Source organism: Chelonia mydas, chromosome 1, assembly GCF_015237465.2.
Source record: "Chelonia mydas isolate rCheMyd1 chromosome 1, rCheMyd1.pri.v2, whole genome shotgun sequence".
Taxonomy (NCBI): Eukaryota; Metazoa; Chordata; order Testudines; family Cheloniidae; genus Chelonia; species Chelonia mydas.
Window position 1 is genome coordinate 97,406,220 of NC_057849.1, and position 22,702 is coordinate 97,428,921.

General features: G+C 43.1%; 1 protein-coding gene and 1 long non-coding RNA gene across 8 annotated transcripts in view; one reads left to right on the forward strand and one right to left on the reverse strand.

The window, feature by feature from the left end:
* Nucleotides 1-22,702, reverse strand: part of STK24 (serine/threonine kinase 24) — a 123,596-nt gene that overhangs the window by 34,917 nt on the left and 65,977 nt on the right. For 4 of the 7 annotated variants that reach the window (XM_037896183.2, XM_037896196.2, XM_037896174.2 and 1 more), the window contains 4 exons: nucleotides 20,006-20,062; nucleotides 13,743-13,851; nucleotides 13,465-13,622; nucleotides 9,205-9,324 (listed from right to left, as the gene is read on the reverse strand). In XM_037896183.2, coding sequence (XP_037752111.1) covers nucleotides 9,205-9,324; nucleotides 13,465-13,622; nucleotides 13,743-13,851; nucleotides 20,006-20,062 — 444 coding nt within the window. The remainder of the gene's footprint in view (nucleotides 1-9,204; nucleotides 9,325-13,464; nucleotides 13,623-13,742; nucleotides 13,852-20,005; nucleotides 20,063-22,702) is intronic. The other 3 variants (XM_043534928.1, XM_043534916.1, XM_037896191.2) reach the window with 1 other exon arrangement.
* Nucleotides 1,514-11,276, forward strand: LOC122463710. Its single transcript, XR_006287285.1, has 2 exons — nucleotides 1,514-1,572; nucleotides 11,141-11,276. It is a non-coding gene; the product is annotated as an uncharacterized LOC122463710 (long non-coding RNA).

A 22,702-nucleotide genomic window follows, 5' to 3' on the forward strand; every position in this document is an offset into this window, starting at 1 on the left:
AACAGCCTGCAAGAGGCAGAGGTGGTCCTTTTTTGGGAATTGCCACCCTATCCTGTCTGGAATTTAGCTTTTTTAAGAATACCCTCAGGGGCGTTGCTAAATTTTTAGGTGCTGCCACTCTGCATTTATTTTATCTGAACTATTAGGAACCCCTACCCCGTGCCAATTGCTTTTAATATGTCCCTTTTTGCCCGGCCTTTGCAGGGTTTGGGCACATTATGAAGATTAAATTAATTTTTTTAGCCCGTACGTAATGGCTGGGGACAACTTTTTGCAGTAAAGGTTTTATTGTTGAGACATTTGCTACAATAACCTTTTTAGAGTGTGGGTTGAATTAATTACTAATTACTCTTTTACATTGCTTTGAACTACATATGCCCTGAGCAAATTGATAACAGGTGGTTTTAGAATTTATATTTTTATACCTTTTATTTTGTGTTATTTTGGGCTGCAACTTAATAATTATTTTATTAAGGCATTATTTAATTAAACTTTTTTTATTATGAATTTTTTCAGAACCTGAGGCCTTTAAAGTGCAGGGCAAGGAACTTTCCATTCCCCCTTTTGTTGTTACTATTTGTAGTTTTGCCTCCCTCAGACCTTTTCGACCAGTGTTTGGGGTTGAAAGCGATTGTTTCAGCCTAAAATGAACTGGCTTTCCCCCTGGAACTGTCTGCTTAGGGATTTCACTCCACAAGTGAATGCACTTGGGCTTACTACAATTAAACAACAGCCTGTCAGTTCCCACCCAGCAACAACTGAACCCACCTGCGTAGCCTCCAATTCCTCCCACTAACAAATCTGCTCCCCCACTAGCCTCTAGTGCATACATGAGGATGGTGCTGTTGCCACTGAAGTGGTAGGGATTCTCATAGTCGCCAGCATAGATCATTTGTAACCCAAACCATGATACGCAGCCAGTTCTTATTCATTCTCATGTGTAGCGGGGTGGCTACTCCGCTCCTAAAATAGAAGAGGTTAAAAGCAGCCCTGGAGAGGGCTGAGGCTGGGGGTGGCTGATTGGGGAAGCAGCTGCAGCTGGGCCACGCCCCAATCAGGCCCCAGCTGGCCTGTATAAAAAGGCTGTGAGCCAGAGGCCTAAGGAGTCTTTCTCCAGGCTGGGAGAGAGCAGGGCCTGCCTGCCTGCTTGACATGGTACTGAGGGTAGTGCAGTGCGTGGGCACTCCAGGCTGGCAACTCCCCAGGCTGTAGGGCCTGGTCCAAGGCCCATATAGGTACTAGGAGGCAGAGGAAGGCAACAGGTCCGAACCCCCTTGCCTATGATGAGTGGCCTTTACCCTGCAGTATGCCCCAGGGAGCGGGGGGCTTGGTGATGACTGGCAGTAGCCCAGACTGAGGCAAGGTGGGGATGGTGGATTGGGGGTTCCCCAGGAAGGAGAGACCCAGAGGCAGAGTGTGGGGGTACTGCCAGGGGGCAGAACCCCAGAGAAAGGGGCACCGGGGTCTGTGAGGGACATGGGGGCCAGAGCTGTGGCAGATCACTGGTCTGCAGAGGGCACTACATGCTGGAAAAGAGCTAATTCCCAATGACCAGCAGGAGGTGCTGCAGGGGTGAGTCTGCGCCTTTACACCATGCTAATATTCACTTTAAGTTTAAGCCTTTTAATTTTACTGAAGTGGGATTATATTCATCCAAGGGGCCTAAAAGAGTGATTTGTTCTCCCTGGATGTTGGGATTAGCATTAACGTTGAGGGTATTCATGACATTTTACTGTCATTTATGGGAAGTTTTCCCATGCCTGGAACACAACAGGTTTCGAATTCACATCATCAAAGGAGCAGGTGTGCAATCCAAACACCAGCAAAAGCAGCACACCGTAGTGCATTTTTTTCCAAAAATCTTTTAGCATTCACACAGCTAATAATTTAAAACACAAAGCCAAACAAACTTTATCCTTCCCTATATAGCAGGAGGTACATTAAACATTTAAGCTAAACTTATTAACTTGTACTTAAACCCATTTGGGTCTCAGTTTCTGTGTGTTTTGGTTTTTTGGGAGGGGGAGGGCTTCTGAATTTTGAATTGTGCTTTGAGTACAAATCAGCAAATTTATTAGCCCTGATTTGCTTAGGACTTGCTGGAGCTGGACATATGGCCATTGTTAATTTTGCCAGTATATACATATTTTACTAGAAAGTGGGCAGTTTTTAATATCACAGGTAACAATTTCACCAAATATTTCCAATGCTGCAAAGCCCAAACTAGTGCCAAAACCAGTTTTTTCACAGGAGGTGAATCCTCTATTTTACCTTACTGGAAAGTCAGGAGGCATATGCCACAAGGTGGAGCACTGTACCATGGTTCTTTCTTAGTACAGCTTCCATCCCCCTCTCAGTAGTTGCCAGTTGCAGCACAAATGGCTGTCCCACCCAGAGATATGCTAAATCTGGAGCCTGAACCAAGGCCTGTTTTAACTGGACCATGGCTTCCTGCTGTAGGGGGCCCCAGTTTTATCCCCTTTTTAATAATTTATGCAGCATGGTTGCCTTTTTAAAAAAAGTCCTTGTTAATTTCTCCCAACATTTTATTCATACCCAGAAAGGATTTAAGAGCAATTACATTTGTGGGAGTCTGGAGTTTAAGAATCAGCTCCACTCTTTGTTGGTCAGGGGAATGCCTCTTCTTTCCCAGAGTTACTCCAAGTTAATTTACTTGTTGGGAGCACAATTGGGCTTTTGGGGGGCTTACAAAAAATTCAAAAAGTTTAAAGTTTGGGGTTTAATGTAACACCTTGTTCAATACCTTTAGATTTTTTTCCTCGTGTAAGTGCAACCAGGATATTATTTACACAGGAAATTACACTATCCTTTTTAGGCATTCCATTCCACGTCTTGATTACATGGACATGACAAATAATAGGGGCACTATTCCAGTCCATGGGGACACTGGCAAAACACAACTTGAAAGGTAAAAGCAAGTATGTAATAGCTGCCCTGATGTAAAGGGATAGCAAAGAAAGCATTGGCCAAATCCAAAACTGAAAACCACTGGGCCCCTCCTACAATGGAGGTCATCACCTCCTGATGCTTAGCCACTACAAAGGCCATCGGTAGCATCACCCGATTAAGGGGGAGGAAATCAACTACCAGCCTCCAAGTTCTGCCATCATTTTTAAGGACCAGCCAAAAGACAGCATCATTGGGGCTTGACTGTTCCACTAAAATCTCGTGGAGGTGGATTACCAGGAGCACTGGGAGAGCTCTCGCCCAGCACTCACGTGCGATGACACTCACACTTCGGAGTGCTCCCGTGACAGCGCTTTGAAGTTTCCAGTGTAGCCATGCTCTTATTTTTCCTTTGGCTTGTACCTTAGGAGACATTTTTAAAATTTCCACCACCTGGTATTAGGGGCTCTGACTCAACCCTTGAAGAGCCTGTCTCTTTTCTCTTTCCTTTCTTCCCCTTTGGCCCTCGCCTTCCTTTAGAGTCTTCTTTGGGAGGGCTATTGCTTTCATGGGGTTGCTTTATGCAGAACCACAGCTCCCCTTATGGCCATGAAAATAAATGGCAATCTTTGGACCTGATTTTTTTTTTGTTAATTTACTACTTTTTTAATAACTATTTTGAAGGCAATAATTAGAATCAGTAGCAGAGTTAACATTCCTATTGCTTGGCAATCACATTTTCAAGGACAATAAAAATACTTCCAGGTGTGGCATTAACCCTTAACTTATAAAACAAAACACATAAAAACGCAAAAGAAAAAAGAAGCAGCGGGTAGGGTGGGGGAGAGTGAATGGGGGGGGGGGGTCATGGAGAAAGAAAAAGAGGAAGAGGGAGGTGGGGTTATGGAGAAAGAAGAAGCGGAAGGGGGGAGGGACAGTTGTGGAGAAAGAAGAAGCCGGGGGGGCGTGTAAAGAACGACTTAGGAATGAAGAGAAACCTAAGCCAGGAAAATCTTTAAAATATAGGTGTCAAGGTTCCTTCCCCACTCTGAACTCTAGGGTACAGATGTGGGGACCTGCATGAAAACCTCCTAAGCTTACTTTTACCAGCTTAGGTTAAAACTTCCCCAACGTACAAACTATTTTACCTTTTGCCCTTGGACTTACGCTGCCACCACCAAATGTTTAACCGGTTACTGGGAAAGAGTTGTTTGGAAAAGTCTTTCCCCCCCCAAATTGTTTAACCGGTTACTGGGAAAGAGTTGTTTGGAAAAGTCTTTTCAAAATCCTCACCAAAACCTTGCACCCCCCTTCCTGGGGAAGATTTGATAAAAATCCTCACCAATTTGCATAGGTGAACACAGACCCAAAACCCTTGGATCTTAAGAACAATGAAAAAGCATTCACTTTCTTAAAAGAAGAATTTTAGTAGAAGAAAAAGTAAAAGAATCACCTCTGTAAAATCAGGATGGTAAATACCTTACAGGGTAATTAGATTCAAAACACAGAGAATCCCTCTAGGCAAAACCTTAAGTTACAAAAAGACACAAAAACAGGAATATCCATTCCATTCAGCACAGCTTATTTTCTCAGCCATTTAAAGAAATCATAATCTAACACATATCTAGCTAGATTACTTACTAAGTTCTAAGACTCCATTCCTGTTCTGTCCCTGGCAAAAGCATCACACAGACAGACCCAGACCCTTTGTTTCTCCCCCTCCAGCTTTGAAAGTATCTTGTCTCCTCATTGGTCATTTTGGTCAGGTGCCAGCGAGGTTATCCTAGCTTCTTAACCCTTTACAGGTGAAAGGGTTTTTCCTCTGGCCAGGAGGGATTTTAAAGGTGTTTACCGTTCCCTTTATATTTATGACAACAGGAAACAACAAGAAGTGGGGCTCCGTGAGCCAAAGCATCTGGGAACGTGTATCCTTACCCCTATCCTGGATCTGAGAGGAGACTGGCTGTTGCCACCACATCTGCCAGAGTTAAGACCAGGGGTGCCAGCTATCCTTGCCGGCCATCCCAAGTCCGTGTTGTGGTTTAACAGGCTAACTGATTTCCCTGCTGCCCTGATCTGCTCAGGGGAGAAGGACCTGATCTGTACCCATTCTTCCCCTCCTTGGTTTATTATAGAAGCTATGGGCAGGGGCTTCTGCAACTCTTCCAGTGTTTCAAGCAAAGGACCAAATGGGGACTGCCCAGAAGGGCCCAAGGGAAAAGGAAGCTCTTGGGGATCATCCCTCTCATAATCATAATAGAAAGGATACAAGTCAGGGTCCTTCTCACACCCATCCTCAGACTGTTCGTATATAGGTTTGTTTGACAGCCTAGGATAGAATTTTGGGTTTGACCTTTGATACTCTTATATCCTTACTAATATGTGTGAACAAAGACACTGTGTGCATTGCTTCTGTCTGGCCAGATGGGTTTGCTAGCATAATGGGAAGAGGTAAGGAATTGAGCAGTTAAAGTGTTACAGGGCATGGTGGCAGTGAAATATATGAGCACACTTTTAAGATTGCCTCAAGCCCTATCTCAAGGCAAGGCCAAACAACCAGTAGTGAGGGGCAAAGGGGAATTGGGGGGGGAGGGGTATAAAACACTAAAAGACCAAAGAAATGCCTGTCCCAAGCACAACCTCACCCCTCCCTTGGGATACAAAAGAGGTGGGAAGAAGACCCCAAACCCACAACCCCACAAAACGGAACATGACTATAAACTGTAAGGGGTGGGACTACAGGCATGCATTTCAGGTATATTTGGGCCTGCTAAGGAGGAGGAGGTGGGAATGGGGACACAGGCAAGGCTCTGTGGTGTCAGAACTGGGAAGGGGGACCTGGGGTAAACGCTCAGCAGCGTCAGAGCTGGGAACAGACTCTGCCCATGTGTAAAGCTAAGGACATGCTTGCTTGGAACCCCAATAAACACTGCATTGCCTGCACTTTGGACTTCTAGTCTTCTGCTTTCTGTCTGCGTGACAAGGACCATGGGAGGGGATGAAAGGAAAGCCCCCTAACACAGACTACGACTTCTCTAACCACTGCCACTATTCACTTCTGCTCTCCCAACATGGGTTTGAGAGCACAACTTTGTCTTTTACATTCCCATGATCTGCCTGGTTCTTATCCTGGGATTCCTTCAGTAAGGCTCTAACCCTGCTTCTATCAGTCTGCTTTTTTAATCCAAATACCCCCTGCTCCAATCTGTCACTCTCTCATTGTCACACACCTGCATCTACACTGCTACTATATTTGCTGTCTGAGTCAGGTTTGTTGCCCAGAGGATGTCTAACTCACTACTTTCTTTTCTATCTCAATTTTATTTTTCTTAAAGGCAGAAGTAGAAGAGTTAAACTGATTTATCTCTTTCTCTGCTACCCTGGTTACCATCTGCTTACAGAGCTACAGGAACGCCCTGGGTACAGTGAAGACTCCAGGCTTCCAAAGACCATTATCATGCTCATATATATCATCAGCTTGATAATAGTTACCGTAATATAGTTAAATTTAATATCCCTGTGGCAGGAAAAACATCACAGCGGCCCACCACTCTAGCATTTAATTTCAGAAAGGGGAACGATACAAAAATGAGGTTAGTTAAACAGAAATTAAAGGGTACAGTGCCAAAAGTGAAATCTCTGCAAGCTGCATGGAAACTTTTTAAAGACACCATAATAGAGGCTTAACTTAAATGCATACCCCAAATTAAAAAACATAGTAAGAGAAGCAAAAAAGAGCCACCGTGGCTAAACAACAAAGTAAAAGAAGCAGTGAGAGGCAAAAAGGCATCCTTTAAAAAGTGGAAGTTAAATCATAGTAAGAAGAATAGAAAGGAGCATAAGCACCAGCAAATGAAGTGTAAAAATACCATTAGGAAGGCCAAAAAAGAATTTGAGGAACAGTTAGCCAAAGACTCAAAAAGTAATCAGAAGCAGGAAGCCTGCGAAACAACCAGTGGGGCTACTGGATGATCGAGGTGCTAAAGGAGCACTCAAGGACAATAAGGCCATTGCGGAGAAACTAAATGAATTCTTTGCATAGGTCTTCAAAGCTGAGGATGTGAGGGAGATTCCCAACCTGAGCCATTCTTTTTACGTGACAGATCTGAGGAACTGTCCCAGATCATTCCAAAACCTCCTCTAATGATACCTCAGATTGATAAATTAAACAGCAATAAATCACCAGTATCAGATGGTATTCACCCAAGAGGTCTGAAGGCACTCAAATGCGAAATTGCAAAACTACTAACTGTAGTCTGTAACCTAACATTTAAATCAGCTTCTGTACCAGATGAGTGGAGGATAGCTAATGTGACGCCAATTTTTAAAAAGGACTCCAGAGGTGATACTGGCAATTACAGGCCTGTAAGCCTGACTTCAGTACCAGGCAAATTGATTGAAACGATAATAAAGAATAATATTGTCAGACATATAGATGAACATAATTTGTTGAGGAAGAGTCAACATGGTTTTAGTAAAGGGAAATCATGCCTTACCAATCCACTAGAATTCTTTGAGGGGGTCAACAAGCATGTGGACCAAAGGGATCCAGTGGATATAGTGTACTTAGATTTTGAGAGAGCCTTTGACAAGGTCCCTCACCAAAGGCTCTTATGCAAAGTAAGCTGCCATGGGATAAGAGGGAAGGTTCTCTCATGGATTAGTAACTGGTTAAAAGATAGGCAACAAAGGGTAGGTATAAATGATCAGTTTTCAGCATGGAGAGAAGTAAATAGTGGTGTCCCCCAGGGGTCTGTCTTGGGACCAGTCCTATTCGGCATATTCATAAAGGATCTGGGAAAAGGGGTAAACAGTGAAATGGCAAAATTTGCAGATAATACAAAATTACTAAAGATAGTTAAGACCCAGGCAGACTGTGAAGAGTTACAAAAGGATCTCTCAAACCTGGGTGACTGGGCAATAAAATGGCCGATGAAATATAATGTTGTTAATTGCAAAGTAATGCACATTGGAAAGCATAATCCTAACTATACTTATAAAATGATGGGGTCTAAATAAGCTGTTACCACTCAAGAAAGAGATCTTGTAGTCATTGTGAATAGTTCTCTGAAAATATCCACTCAATGTGCAGTGGCAGTCAAAAAAGTGAACAGAATGCTGGGAATAATGAAGAAAGGGATAGATAATAGGACAGAAAATATCATGTTGCCTCTATATAAATCCTTGGTACACCCACATCTTGAATACTGTGTGCAGATGTGCTCGCCCCATCCCAAAAAAGATATATTGGAATTGGAAAAGGTTCAGAAAAGGGCAACAAAAATGATTGGGGAAGGGAACGGCTTCCATATGAGGAGAGATTAATAAGACTGGGACTTTTCCAAGACTGGGCTTGGAAAAGAGACGGCTAAGGGGAGATATGATTGAGGTCTATAAAATCATGACTGGTGTAGAGAATAGATAAGGAAGTGTTGTTTACTTCTCATAATACAAGAACTAGGGGTCACCAAATGAAAATTAATAGGCAGCAGGTTTAAAACAAATAAAAGGAAGTATTTCTTCACACAACGCACAGTCAACCTGTGGAACTCCTTGCCAGAGGATGTTGTGAAGGCCAAGGCCAAGACCATAACAGGGTTAAAAAAAGAACTAGATATGTTTATGGAGGATAGGTCCATCAATGGCTATTAGCCAGGATGGGAAGGAATGGTGTCCCTAGCCTCTGTTTGCCAGAAGCTGGGAATGGGCGACAGGGGATGGATCACTTGATGATGAAAACACTGTTCTGTTTATTCCCTCTGGGGCACCTGGCACTGGCCACTGTCAAAAGACAGGATACTGGACTAAATGGACCTTTGGTCTGACCCAATAGGGCCGTTCTTATGTTCTTATCAGTCAAGCTGTTTCCCAAAACCATGCCCAATGGTTCTTTCTTTCCAGATGTTCCCTTTCCTTCTGACATAATTTCTCACTCGACCAGGTCACCAGCCTCAACCCTTAGTCCCAGTAACGAAATTTATAAGTGAATTGACTTGTGGACTAGGACATGGGAAAATTACAGGCTTCTACCCTGCCACGCCATCCTCCCTTCTTGCACAGCAAATCGTTTATACCAGTTGTCCTCGCCTCTCCACGTCTCCTGGCAACTGGCTCACTAAATCTGTTACCATGCGGTGTTAGGAACAAATCAATGGGGACATAGCTCCTGTGTCTGATAAATGATTGGTATAAACAAGAGTGCTTTTACCTAAAACTACTTTTTAATGGGGTTTCAAGCAGACACACACACACACACTGTCGAAGTAAGTTCAGAGCATCCCAAACATTTATATTTACCCAAAGTTTGAAATGGTTTTGAGGAATCAGCAACCAGTCTTCTGTCCAGGGGCCCTCCTTCTGTCCAGTTGCTGAGGAGTTTAGGTGCCAGAACCTTACTGAAAGAAAAGCTTTCTCGGACTGCTCCAAAGTTTATTATTTGCCTAATTTTTTATAGTTAACTTAAGCAAAGCACATAACTCATAGTGACTCTTAGTGGGTCATCAATTTTCCTAATTTTAGCAAACTACTAATTTTTTATTAAAACATTTTTAGTATTTTTAGTTATAACAACAATAAAACTTATATATTAGGGACACTTAACCAAGGTTGACTGTCCAAACATTCCTTTTATTTTTATGGTATATTAATTTTTTTGTTTAGTATATTTCATTCTAATTAGCAAAACTCCAAACAAGGAGCTTTTAACCTTGCCTTTCAGAACCTAAAATTATCTCTAGCTATGTAGTATTTGGTTTTCAGCTAGCAATAGCTAAACACAGAAAAATGATTAACTGCAGTAATATCGCATTCTGGGATACATACAGTAATGTCAAATTCTGAGGTTACACATTGACCTGGATAGGAAAGCCTGACAGGCTAGGTGGACAGTCCGTAGCTCCCTGATGTTGATAATATAGAGACTGGTCCTTTGAGAACCATAAACTCTGAGTTTGGAGGGGACCTAGATGAGCCTCCCACTCCAGGGCAGATGCATCCATCACCAAGATCAGCAAAGGTTCAGGGCGAACAAAGGGAATGCCTGCACATACACTGACTGGGTCTGTCCACCAATCTAGAGAAGTCAATACTTAAGAGGGCACATTCAGGACTGAGTTCACATGGTGACAACTTGGCAGAAAAAACAGAGGACAGTCAACTTTAAAGATTCCTCAGATGCAATCTCACATACCTATGAATATGCACAAAGCCATACGCCCCCAGAGCCTAATGCAGTTTTGAGCTCTTGTGACTGGGTGAGCCTTGAGATCTGCAACAAGAGATCCAATTGTTTGGAACTTTGTGTCTAGAAGGAAAGCTCTTGAATAGAATCCAGTACTGCTCCTATAAAATCTGTCTTCTAAACTGGACAAAGGAGAGATTTCTATAAATTGATCAGTAGACCCAGAGCTTCAAACGTTGACTGGATGAGAGAGACACTGAACAGTAACTGAGTCCTGGACCAGCTTCTTACACTAGCCAGTCATCCAGATAAAGATAAACTTGAACTCAGCCTCCTCAAGAAAGCAGCTATCACTGTCATACGGTGAAAACCCGAGAAGTTGCTGACACGCCAAAAGGCAGCATGGTGAAGGGCTAATGAGAGTACTTCACTACAAATATGAGATACATTCTGTGACCATGATAAATTGCCACACGAAAATAGACACCTTTTAAGTTGAGGGCAGCATTCCAACCTCCAGGATCCAAAGAGGGAATAATGGAAACCAGGGTGATCATGCAAAACTTTTATCTTTGTGAGATATCTGTTCAGCTGGCACAGATCTAAAATTGGTCAAGACCTCCCTTTGCTTTTGGGATTAGGAAATAATAGTAATAAACCTCTTCCCTCTTCAGACAGTGCAGAATGTCCTCTATGGTTCCTACACAAAGGAGAGAATGAAGCTCCTGGGGGAGAAGTTCCTTGTGAGAGTGGTCCCTGAAGAGGAACAGGCAGGGAAGGGCAGAAACAAACGGGACGGTATATCCCACTTCCACAGTGCTTAAGACCCATCGGTCTGAAGTAATCCAGGACTATGCACTGAGTAAGTGGGAAAGACGGCTTACAAACATGAGGGAGACGGAATCTGGCATCCTGGAAAGTGGGGTGGTGTCCTCAACCAAACCATCAAAACATCTGTTTAGCACCACCTGGCTGTTTAGATGGAGCAGACGTTGATGCAGATGCAGAAGGAGGAAGTGGCTTATTATAACCTCTACTTTTCTTTCTTTGCAGGTCCTAACAAGGAGCAGGGGCAGAGTAACAGTGGGTCTGCTGCAGGTAAAAATGTTTCCTAGACAGGGCTGGAATATACAACCCCAAAGACTTTAAAGTTGCCCTACAATCCTTCACGCATGGAGCCTGGAGTCTGTTTCCACCAAAAAAATGAAGACTCTACAAAAGGCAGGTCTTGTATTGTTTGTTGGACCTCTTGTGCAAGCCCCAGGGCCTGCAGCCAAGAGCTCTTGTGCATGGAAACTGCAGAGGCCATGATGATCCTAGGAGCTGAATCTGCTGCATCTAGTCTAGCTTAGAGGGAAGTTCTCGCTCCAGATTTTCACTCATCATATAAAGAGGAGAACTCTACTCTAGCATCCTCCAGCAATATGTCCCCAAATTTTAACATGGACTTGCAAACATTATAATCATAACATCCCAAAAGAGCCTGTTGGCTGGCAATTCTGAGTTGTAACCCCACATTAGAATAAACTTTTCTACCAAATAAATCTAGTTTCTTAGATCTTTGATTTGGGGGTTCGCCCTGGAACTCCCTTTCATTCGCCGCTAACACCAAAGGAGGGCGTGAGATGCCTCCCAAGGAAACTGCCTCATCAGGAAAAGAGGAGGATGAAGCCAGCCTAGGCTGAGGCTATTCCTCCTCTGCTACCTGCCAAGCAGGGCCCTCCTGAACCATCTTTTCCTGCTCAGAAATGGGCCTGGTACCAGGGTCAGGAACAGGTGGTGCCTAGAAAGTAGACTTCCCATGCTTCTCTGAGGTCACAGAGCAGAAACACCTCATGTATGACCTAGAAATCAGGGGGGATCCTCATGGGTTCCAACAGGGCCACTGGACCAATAGCAGGGGCAGCTCTACCAATTTTGCTGCCCCAAGCAGTCACCATCGAATTGCCACTGCCACAACAGCGGCGGAAGTGCCACCGAATTGCTGCTGCCCCCACCCCCACAAGAGCAGTGGAGCTGCCGCCCAAAAGCCGCCACGGCGGGAAGAATGGCGGAGCTGCCACCAAACTGCCGCCGAGGGACACGGACTGCCGCCCCGTTCTGAATGCCGCCCCAAGGCCTGGAAACCTGGTGCCTGGAGAAGGCCCTGACCAGTAGGAAGACCCAGTGACTCCCTGACCACATGGCTGATCCTCTTCCAGCTGGAGGATCTCAAAGAAACCTAGGGAAGTAACACCTAAGTGGGGAGTAGTGTGACTGGCTCCAAGGCTGGGAAATGTAAGAGCCAATCTCCAAATCAGAGGAGTACAAATCACCTTCTGCTGATCAAGGGGGAGCTGCTCCTGATGGTGCCAGAAACTAGTGCCCAGTCAGCGAAGAGTGGAGAGCAGCCAACGCTCCAGGCATCCCATTCAACAGTACCAATGGGCGTGAAGTTTGAGACACTGGAGGTTGTTGCAGTACCAACTACTGCACCAACAATACTGGTGACCCTCTGTCTGCCTGTACCTGGGGCATGATCTCCTGCAGTGCCAGGGACACCATCACAGATAGGCTCTGCAGATCTCTGCCACAAACACCTCTGATGCGGTGGATGCCAAGATGGTCTCGGGTCACTGTGGTACTGTGGTCAAGTCCAGGTGCCCCTTCAGGCCCTGGACTTGACATTATTTGCCTCAGGGCTGGAGTCAACATTGGTGATTTTGGAGCTACCAGAGAAGAGTGCTTGGATTTTGGCTGCACTCTACTCTCATCCCTATGCTTAGAGAATTTTGATGCCAGAGACCTTCCTCTCCCAGTTGTCTGTTTAGAGGTCTTATGCCTCTTTTTAGATACTGGAGAGGGTGAGCAGTGCCAGGAAGGGTAAATGAAAATAAAGGAGTATATTTGCACAGATAAAATGTATATCTGTATTTGGCACAACATTTATTAGACTAGTTTTCAAGACCACTGCCTTATATCCAAAGTCTGTTTCCCAATATGGTAAAGAAATACATAGTTCAACACATGTTACATTTGCTTTATGTAGAAAGTCTGGAGTGTGATCAGCACTTTCTACAGACATCTGTCTACACTGAATTTTCAAATCTGTGTCCGAATAGTGTGGTAACTCAAAAGCACAGCTGAAATCAGTTTAAATGCAACTATGTATTATTAACTGAAAAAAAATGTTTACAATTAAGTTAAAGTCACTGGAGCAGTTCTGAGGGAAAAAAGGAAAAATAAAAGACTCTAAGTGCATGAGCAACAGCAGTAATACAGGAAGTGGCTCAGGTGAGCCTCAGACTGCAACCATGTAATTCACAGCCTGCACAAAGCATTTAGAGAAGGGGCTCTGGGTAATTCCCCAGAAATAGAAAAGTCTATTCTAATCTTACCTTTGAGTCATATGCTGACTGTTTTATTACTTCAGGTGCCATCCAGAATGGAGTTCCCACAAAAGTATTTCTCTTTATCTGTGTATCTGTTAGTTGTCCTGCTACTCCAAAGTCTGCTAATTTTACCTCTCCTTGTTCAGATAGCAAAACATTGGCAGCTAGCAAAGAAAAAAAGGCAGTTTAAAAGTTTACATTTTTGATGTTTCAAAGGTTTTCCTTATCTCTACTGTTTGAACACTTAACCAAAACTATTTAAAAAAAATGATTAAATAACTTACCCTTAATATCTCTATGGATTTTCTTTTCTGAATGCAAGTAATCGAGTCCTTTAAGTATCTCTCTTAATATTGTAGCAATCTGGATTTCATCGAGACAGCCAGGCTCTAACTAGGAGAAACATGCAAAAAATATTTGTAAATACCTGTAAACTACAAATGAGATGACACAGAAACAGTAGGAAAAAATAAACAGTAGGAAAAAATGCCATATGTGCTTGTGAATAAGTAAAAGTAGTTAACAATGTTTTATGTTTTATTGCTTTTGATGCTAATTTTCTCTCTCCTTCATTCACAGTGTAATCACCTGCTCCTTCTTCTCTCCCTCTCCTTCTCCCCCTGCCCCTGTTGTGCATAAATCTGCTCACCCAGGGGGAAGAGTTACCTGCATTCTAATAAACTGAGATGTTCAAGTGTTCAATTCCTAGTCACAACAGCAGGTGGCAATTTTCAAGTTTTGCTACTTCCTTTTTGCTGTCCAACCCCCACTCCCGGACCAAATATGAGTGTATGGCATGAGGATTTAACAGGGATAAGAAATAGAGGACAGCCTGGCAACACAGAGCTGACTAGGAGGTAAGGTATGAGAGCAATGAAAATGAGATCAGCAGAGCACTAGGTGAGCAGCAGGGCAAACTGGGGCCAAGCTGGTAGGGAAGAGCATGTCCATCGAGCCCAAACTACCTGGGGATCAAAGCCACAGTGGGAGACCTAGACACGAGAGGAAGCCAGGCTTGGCAGGAGATTTGACCACACTGGAGACAGCCTGGTGCCTTATTATACATCAGAGTGAGAAAAGGGAAGGGAAGAGGGAACAAAAATTTAGGACAGTATGGTGGTGGTGACCAGGAAGATATTTGTCATTCAGGCTGTCAGTCTACTTCCCATCTTAAAAATAGGGATGTAAAAGCTTAACCGGCTAACTGATGAGCCCAGTCTTATTGGTTTCAGTTAATGATTAAAACTCACCTGCCCCCCATGCTTGGGGTCCTGGCTGCTGGCCCCACACCTGGGGTCCTGGCGGCCGGGACCCCACACCCAGGCTGGGAACCCAGGTGCGGGGAGGCAGCGGAGCCCCATGTAAAACGTGGGGGTCCTCCCCCACACACCACCCCTAGTTCCCCGCCTTTGTGAACTCCTTAATGGTTTAAAATTCTATCGGTTAAATGGTTATCGGTTAAATGGTTACTATTTTTAAACCCTAATTACATCCCCACTTAAAAAAAACAAACAAAAAAAATCCCAAATGAAATTAGAAATTTGGAATGATTTCATATGTTCATTGCAAAACAAATTAAAAAAACCTTAAAACGCACAAAAACCGTGTATGTGAGAGGATTCTTTTCCCCCTTTTTACACTTTCAGTGGTCTACAGACACAGTATTACCTTATAGCATGCTTGCAGTGGCTTTTTCAAGTTATATATAAAACAACAAATAGTAAGTGTAAATGAAAGAAGAGCTACCCATTGCTCCCTTATGCAACCTCCCCTCAAATTTTTCACTGATACATTTTGCTTTCATCTACATTATTTGCAGTTAGTAAAAAACCAACATTTTTGTGGCAAAATATCACTGCCCAACTGCCATAATATAAAGGGAAGGGTCACCACCTTTCTATATACAGTGCTATAAAATCCCTCCTGGCCAGAGGCAAAATCCTTTCACCTGTAAAGGGTTAAGAAGCTAAGGTAACCTCGCTGGCCCCTGACCCAAAATGACCAATGAGGGAACAAGATACTTTCAAATCTGGAGCAGGGGGAAAGTTTTTGTCTGTCTGTGTGATACCTTTGCCGGGAACAGATCAAGGATGCAAACCTTCCAACTCCTGTAAAGTTAGTAAGTAATCTAGCTAGAAAATGCGTTAGATTTTCTTTTGTTTAATGGCTTGTAAAATTCGCTGTGCTGGAGGGAATGTGTATTCCTGTTTTTGTGTCTTTTTGTAACTTAAGGTTTTGCCTAGAGGGATTCTCTATGTTTTGAATCTGATTACCCTGTAAAGTATTTACCATCCTGATTTTACAGAGGTGATTCTTTTACTTTTTCTTCTATTAAAATTCTTCTTTTAAGAAAGTGAATGCTTTTTCATTGTTCTTAAGATCCAAACGTTTGGGTCTGTGTTCACCTGTACCAATTGGTGAGGATATTATTATCAAGCCTTCCCCAGGAAAGGGGGTATAGGGCTTGGGGGGATATTTTGGGGGAAGACATCTCCAAGTGGGCTCTTTCCCTGTTCTTTGTTTAAATCACTTGGTGGTAGCAGCATACTGTTCAAGGACAAGGCAAAATTTGTACCTTGGGGAAGTTTTTAACCTAAGCTGGTAAGAATAAGCTTAGAGGGTCTTTCATGCAGGTCCCCACATCTGTATCCTACAGTTCAGAATGGGGAAGGAATCTTGACACCAACCAACTCTAATATTTCTATACTGCATTTTTAAAATATCCATATTTGTAGCAGTAAACATGCAACAACCTGCAGTTTTCAAAAAGCTTTGCTTTCCCTGCTGAATGTTCAAGTAAAATGCCAAATTGGCAACCATGGGGTCTATCAATATCAAGAACAAAATTTCGCTAAGTTCAAAGAATTCATAGAAACATATGGCTAGAGGGGACCTCTTTTTAGGTCATCTATGCCATCCTCCCCTGTGCTGAGGCAAGGGATACCTAAACCATCCCTGACAGGTATTCTTCCAACCTACACCCTTGCTTGGCAACTTATTCCAATACTTAATTATCCTTATATTTACAAAGTTGTTTCTAGTATCTAAGCTAAACTTCCCTTGCTGCAGATTAAGTTGATTACTTCTTGTCCTGCCTTCAGTGGACATGGAAAACTAATTTGTACTCATGAATGAGATAGATGTATTGAATTAATGAAACTTGAAATGCTAATAAAAATAAGGCTAAAGTCAAAAATGTATTTTATTCATTTGTCAATTGCAGTTTACTTTTAAGTATTTATGATACTTTTAAATGCACTACTAAATGTACTTTAGTATATATTATGTAATTACATTTGAGTAATACAAGATATCATAACAGCATCAGATATTACAATTTTAGAAAATAAGACTGGGCATACTGGGTCAGACCAATGGTCCATTTAGCCCAGTATCCTGTCTTCCGACAGTGGCCAACGCCAGGTGTTTCAAAGGGAATGAACAGAACAGGCAATCATCGAGTGATCCATCCAGGCGTCCACAGCTTCTGGCAAACAAAGGCTAGGGACACTCAGGGCATGGTGTTGCGTCCCTGCCCATCCCAGCTAATAGCTATTGATGGACCTATCCTCCATGAATTTACCTACTTCTTTTTTTAACCTTGTTATAGTTTTGGCCTTCACAACATCCTGTGGCAACAAGTTCCAAAGACTGAGTGTGTCTTATTGAAGAAGTACTTCCTTTTGTTTGTTTTAAATCCACTGCCTATTAATTTCATTGGGTGACCCATAGCTCTTGTTTTATGTGAAGGAGTAAATAACATTTCCTTATTCACTTTCTCTATACCAGTCAAGATCTTATAGACCCCCTATCATATCTCCCTTAATCGTCTCTTTTCCAAGGTGAACAGTCCCAGTCTTTTTAACCTCTCCTCATACGGAGGCTGTTCCATACTCCTAATCATTTTATTGCCCTTTTCTGTACCTTTTCCAATTCCAATATATCTTTTTTTGAGATAGGGTGATCAGACCTGAATGCAGTATTCAAGATGTGGGCATACCTTGCATTGATATAGAGGCATTATGATATTGTTTGTTTTATGATCTATCCCTTTACTAATTGTTCCTAACGTTGTTAGCTTTTTTGACTGCTGCTGCACAGTGAACAGATGTTTTCAGAGAACTATCCACAATGACTCCAAGATCTCTGTCTTAAGTGATAACAGCTAATTTAGACACTATCATTTTGCCTTTATAGTTGGGATTAGGGTTTCTAATGTTCATTACTTAGCATTTATCAATATTGAATTTCATCTGCTACTTTGTTGCCCAGTCAGCCAGTTTTGGGAGATCCCTTTGTAACTCTTCACAGTCAGCTTTGGATTTAACTTTCATGGAGGAAAGGACCATCAATGTCTATTAGCGAGAATGGGCACAGATGGTGTCCCTAGCCTCTGTTTGCCAGAAGCTGGGAATGGGCGACAGGGGATGGATCACTTGATGATGAAAACACTGTTTTGTTCATTCCCTCTGGGGCACCTGGCATTGTCCACTGTCGGAAGACAGGATACTGGGCTAGATGGACCTTTGGTCTGACCCACTATGGTTGTTCTTATGTTCTTGAGTAATTTAGTATTGTCTGCAAACTTTACCACCTCACTGCTTAACCCCTTTTCCAGATTTTTATGAACAGCACTGGTCCCAGTACAGATCCCTGGAGGACCAAGCTATTCACCTCTCTCTGCTGTGAAAACTGACCATTTATTCCTGCCCTGTTTCCTATCTTTTAAACAGTTACTTATCCATGAGAGAACCTTTCCTCTTATTCCATGACTGCCTACTTTGCTTAAGAGCCTTTGGTGAGGGACCTTGTCAAAGGCTTTCTGAAAGTCCAAGTACACTATATCCACTGGATCACCCTTGTCCACATGTTCGTTCACCACGTCAAGGAATCACAGAAGATTTGGGTCGGAAGAGACCTCAGGAGGTCATCTCGTCCAATCCCCTGCTGAAAGCAGGACCAACACCAACTAAAGCATCCCAGCCAGGGCTTTGTCAAGATGGGCCTTAAAAATCTCCACCACCTCCCTAGGCAACCCATTCCAGTACTTCACCACCCTCCTAGTGAAATAGCGTTTTCTAATATCCAACCTAGACCTCCCCTACATCAACCTGAGACCATTGCTCCTTGTTCTGAGAACAGCCGAACTCCATTCGCTTTGGAACCTCCCACTTCAGGTAGTTGAAAGCTGCTATCAAATCCCCTCTCACTCTTCTCTTCTGCAGACTAAATAAGCCCAGTTCCCTCAGCCTCTCCTTGTAAGTCATGTGCCCCAGCCCCCTAATCATTTTTGTTGCCCTCCGCTGGACTCTCTCCAATTTGTCCACATCCTCTCTGTAGTGGGGGCCCGAAAACTGTACGCAATACTCCAGATGTGGCCTCACCAGTGCCCAATAGAGGGGAATAATCACTTCCCTCGATCTGCTGGCAATGTTCCTACTAATGCAGCCTGATATGCCATTAGCCTTCTTGGCAACAAGGGCACACTGTTGACTCATATCCAGCTTCTCGTCCACTGTAATCCCCAGGTCCTTTTCTGCAGAACTGCCACTTAGCCAGACGGTCCCCAGCCTGTAGGAGTGCATGGGATTCTTCCGTCCCAAGTGCAGGACTTTGCACTTGTCCTTGCTGAACCTCATCAGATTTCTTTTAGCCCAATCCTCCAATTTGTCTAGGTCACTCTGGACTCTATCTCTACCCTCCAGCATATCTACCTCTGCCCCCAGTTTAGTGTCATCCACGAACTTGCTAACGGTGCAATCCATCCCATCATCCAGCTCATTAAGGCATCATTAAGGAATTCTAATAGATTGCTGAAGCATGATTTCCCTTTACAAAAGCCAGGTTGTGATTCTTTGCTGCAGGGAGAATCACTTTTTGTATGGACTAGATAAAAAGCATGTCGTTCTGTGAAGTGTTTTATAGCAAGGTTCTATTGTATTTAATCACAGAAAATATACACATCTAACACCCACAATGCAAGATTGTTTCAAAGGACATATCTACCAACACTGCAAGGGAAGAGGGAAATTACATCACTAGGTCCATTCAATGAGACTACAGACAGGGTGCTTTGTTTTTTAAAAAATGTGTACACTAAGAAACAAATGTACGAGTACCATGAAGAGCCAGCAGACAATAACAACCTTCAGTCATTAATATTCTAGGGTTGGCTGAAGGTCAGAGTTTTGAGATGAAAGTTTTCATATCTCATTACTAACATCCTGAGTTACCTAGCATCATTTGCACATGAGGTCATTTCATGGAAAATGTATTTTAATTCATATATGAACACAAACATTTTCTTCTAACTACTGGGAATTTCTGCATGAAAACAGGGCTTTTGTTTCTTAACACATCTGGTTATGCTGCTTTATTTCTCTACTGAAGCAATAATCCTGTGTTTGACAGCACAACTGCTATAGCAATAATGATGTCACACTAGGATTTCAGGTGAATTATAAACAGCAGAAATATTCAAGAAATGCATTAATGAAATTTTAACTAAGTTTACTAAATTAATGTAGTTCATAACTAGTTTACTTACTAGATCAAGAGCAGAGCCTCCACCAAGGTATTCCATTATTATCCATAATTTTGTATCCTGCAAAAACAGAAGAGATAAAATTAGTAGCTTCACACTTTAGTTTCTTTCATGATTTGCTTCACACATTTTGCTGCAAAATGAATTCTGTAGCATTATTACAGTAAAGATGTAATGGCACAGAATTTCACTCAACTATAATCTGTCATGGCAGAAAAATACTGCCTCTGCTCCACATTTTTATTTATTTGATGATAACATACACTGACTTCATTCCATTTTATTCATTTTTTTCCTTCTTAGATTTTACAATCCTTATTTCCATACACTGTCTTGTCCTATATCTTCTAGGAACATAGGAACTACCATATCTGAATAGACTAGTGGTCCACATGAAATAGTCAGGTATTATGTTTCCATAACAGCCAAACAGAGATGGATCAGAGGAAGGTGTAGACACCTTAACATTGCCACAGTATACCACTCAGAGGAGTAGGAGATTTCTCTTTAATGCAAGCTAATGAAAATCATCTGGAGCAGTAGGGAAGCCCTAGCTAGTTGAACTACATATATAAAGAAGAGTATTACAAGTGTCTAATCCAGTGTTTCTCAACCTGAAAAGTAGGGGGCACAGGACAGAAGAGAGGACTTGTGAACAATGAAAATAAAACGATACAAATATGCTCCAGAGGCTTGAGACAAAGCAGCTTATGGTTTCCCAAGAGTCATGTACTGTCCCTCCCTGCTCTTATAACAGCCCTTAATGTAGTTCATTGCAGAAGTAGCTAATATTCTTTGACCCCTCAAAAAAGTAGTTAACACCAATTAAAGATGCCCAGTGGTATATTGTGCCTTCCCAGAAGAAGTTACATACCTGGTGCAATAATGATGGTTCTTCAAGATGTGTGTCCCTATGGGTAAGGGGTTCTCAAACTGAGGGTTGGGACCCCTCAGGGAGTCGCAAGGTTATTACATGGGGCAGGGGGGTGTCGTGAGCTGTCAGCCTCCACCCCAAACCCCGCTTTGCCTCCAGCATTTATAATGGTATTAAATATATTTTAAAAGTGTTTTTAATGTATAAGGGGGGGGTCGCATTCAGAGGCTTGCTGTGTGAAAGGGGTCACCAGTACAAAAGTCTGAGAACCCCTGCTATGGGTGCTCCACTGTAGGTGCACTTGCATCCCTGCACTGCTGATTGGAGAAAAGTGCCAGCACAGCCTAATCCCCTTGAGGTCCTTCTCCACCGCAGAGTCATTGACAAGAACTGTGAAGCAGAGGGCAAGAGGGTGGGTTATGGGTCACCCATAGGGGGACACATCTCAAAGAACCATCATTACTGCACAAAGTGAGTAACTTCTTCTTTGAGTAGCATCCCTATGGATACCCCACTGTAGGTGACTCCTGAGCAGTATCCCTACCAGAGGGCTCGGGCTTCGGGGTCGGGTCAGTTACAGATAACAATACTGTGGAGCCGAAAATGGCATTGGAGGCAGAGTCCCCAGTGATTGCATAATGTTCTGCAAAGGTGTGGATTGACATCCATGTTGCCGCTCTACAGATTTCTGAGATAGGGACATTCTAGAAGAAGGCAACTGATCATGAGTTCGGCCTCGTAGACAGCGTGCAAATACTATCTGGTGGGGTCATGCTGAAGATCTGATATCATCTAATGCAGTTTGAGACCTATTTGGAGAGTCTCTGGGCTATACTGCTTAGCCCTTAGATCTTTCTGCAATAGAGAGGAAAAGTTTAGGGGATTTCCTGAAAGCCTTCATCCTATGCAGATAAAAGGCTAAGGCTCTCCGGACATCTAGTGTGTACAATATAGCTTCCCTGCAGTCATGGTGAGGCTTGGGGTAGAAAATTGGAAGGTGAACCAGTTGGTTCATGTGAAACAGGGAGGTTACCTTAGGGATTAATTTTGGTTGTGGCCAGAGTATAACCTTGTCCCAAAAGAATACTGGGAGGATGGGTGGGATGTGCAGGATGTGCCATCAGAGCTGCTATTTCTCCTAATCTCCTAGCTGAAGTGATTGCTGTCAGGAAATCTATTTTCATTGAAAGGTATGTAAGCAAGCAAATGGCCATAGGTTTGAAGGGAGGTATAGTCAGGCCTTTCAATACCAGGTTTAGGTCCCACATGGGAGTAGGATGTCGGGGTTGTGGGAAAAGGTTTACTATACCCCTAAGGGATTGTTTACTGGTTGGGTGTGATAGCACTGAATATTCCTCTACTTGACAGTGAAAGGCTGCTATAGCTGCTAGGTGGACTGTGCGGGAACAGAGATAGTACTGAATTTTTTAGAGTTAGTACGTAGTCTGGGATCTTTGGAAGAGGCACGTGTGTCAGAGAGATATGTTGGGAGATACATCATTTTCGAAACCTGGACCGTTTACGTAGGTAAGTCCAGCATGTTGAGGACCTTCTACTATGTAATAATACCTCCTGTACCTCCTTTGAGTAAGAACTCGTGTGTTCAAACCTGAAGGAGCCAGGCTTTGAGGCAAAGAATCCCGGGGTTGGGATATAGGATGCGTCCCTGGTTCTTCGAGAGGAAGTAAGAAGTGGATTGGAGAGAAATTGGTGGGCACGCCATGAGTTGTGACAGGTAAGGATACCAAGTCTGTCTTGGCCAAGTAGAAGCAATCAGCTCCTTCTCTTTTTATTATTAATGGGACTTTTGACAGTAGGAGAAATGG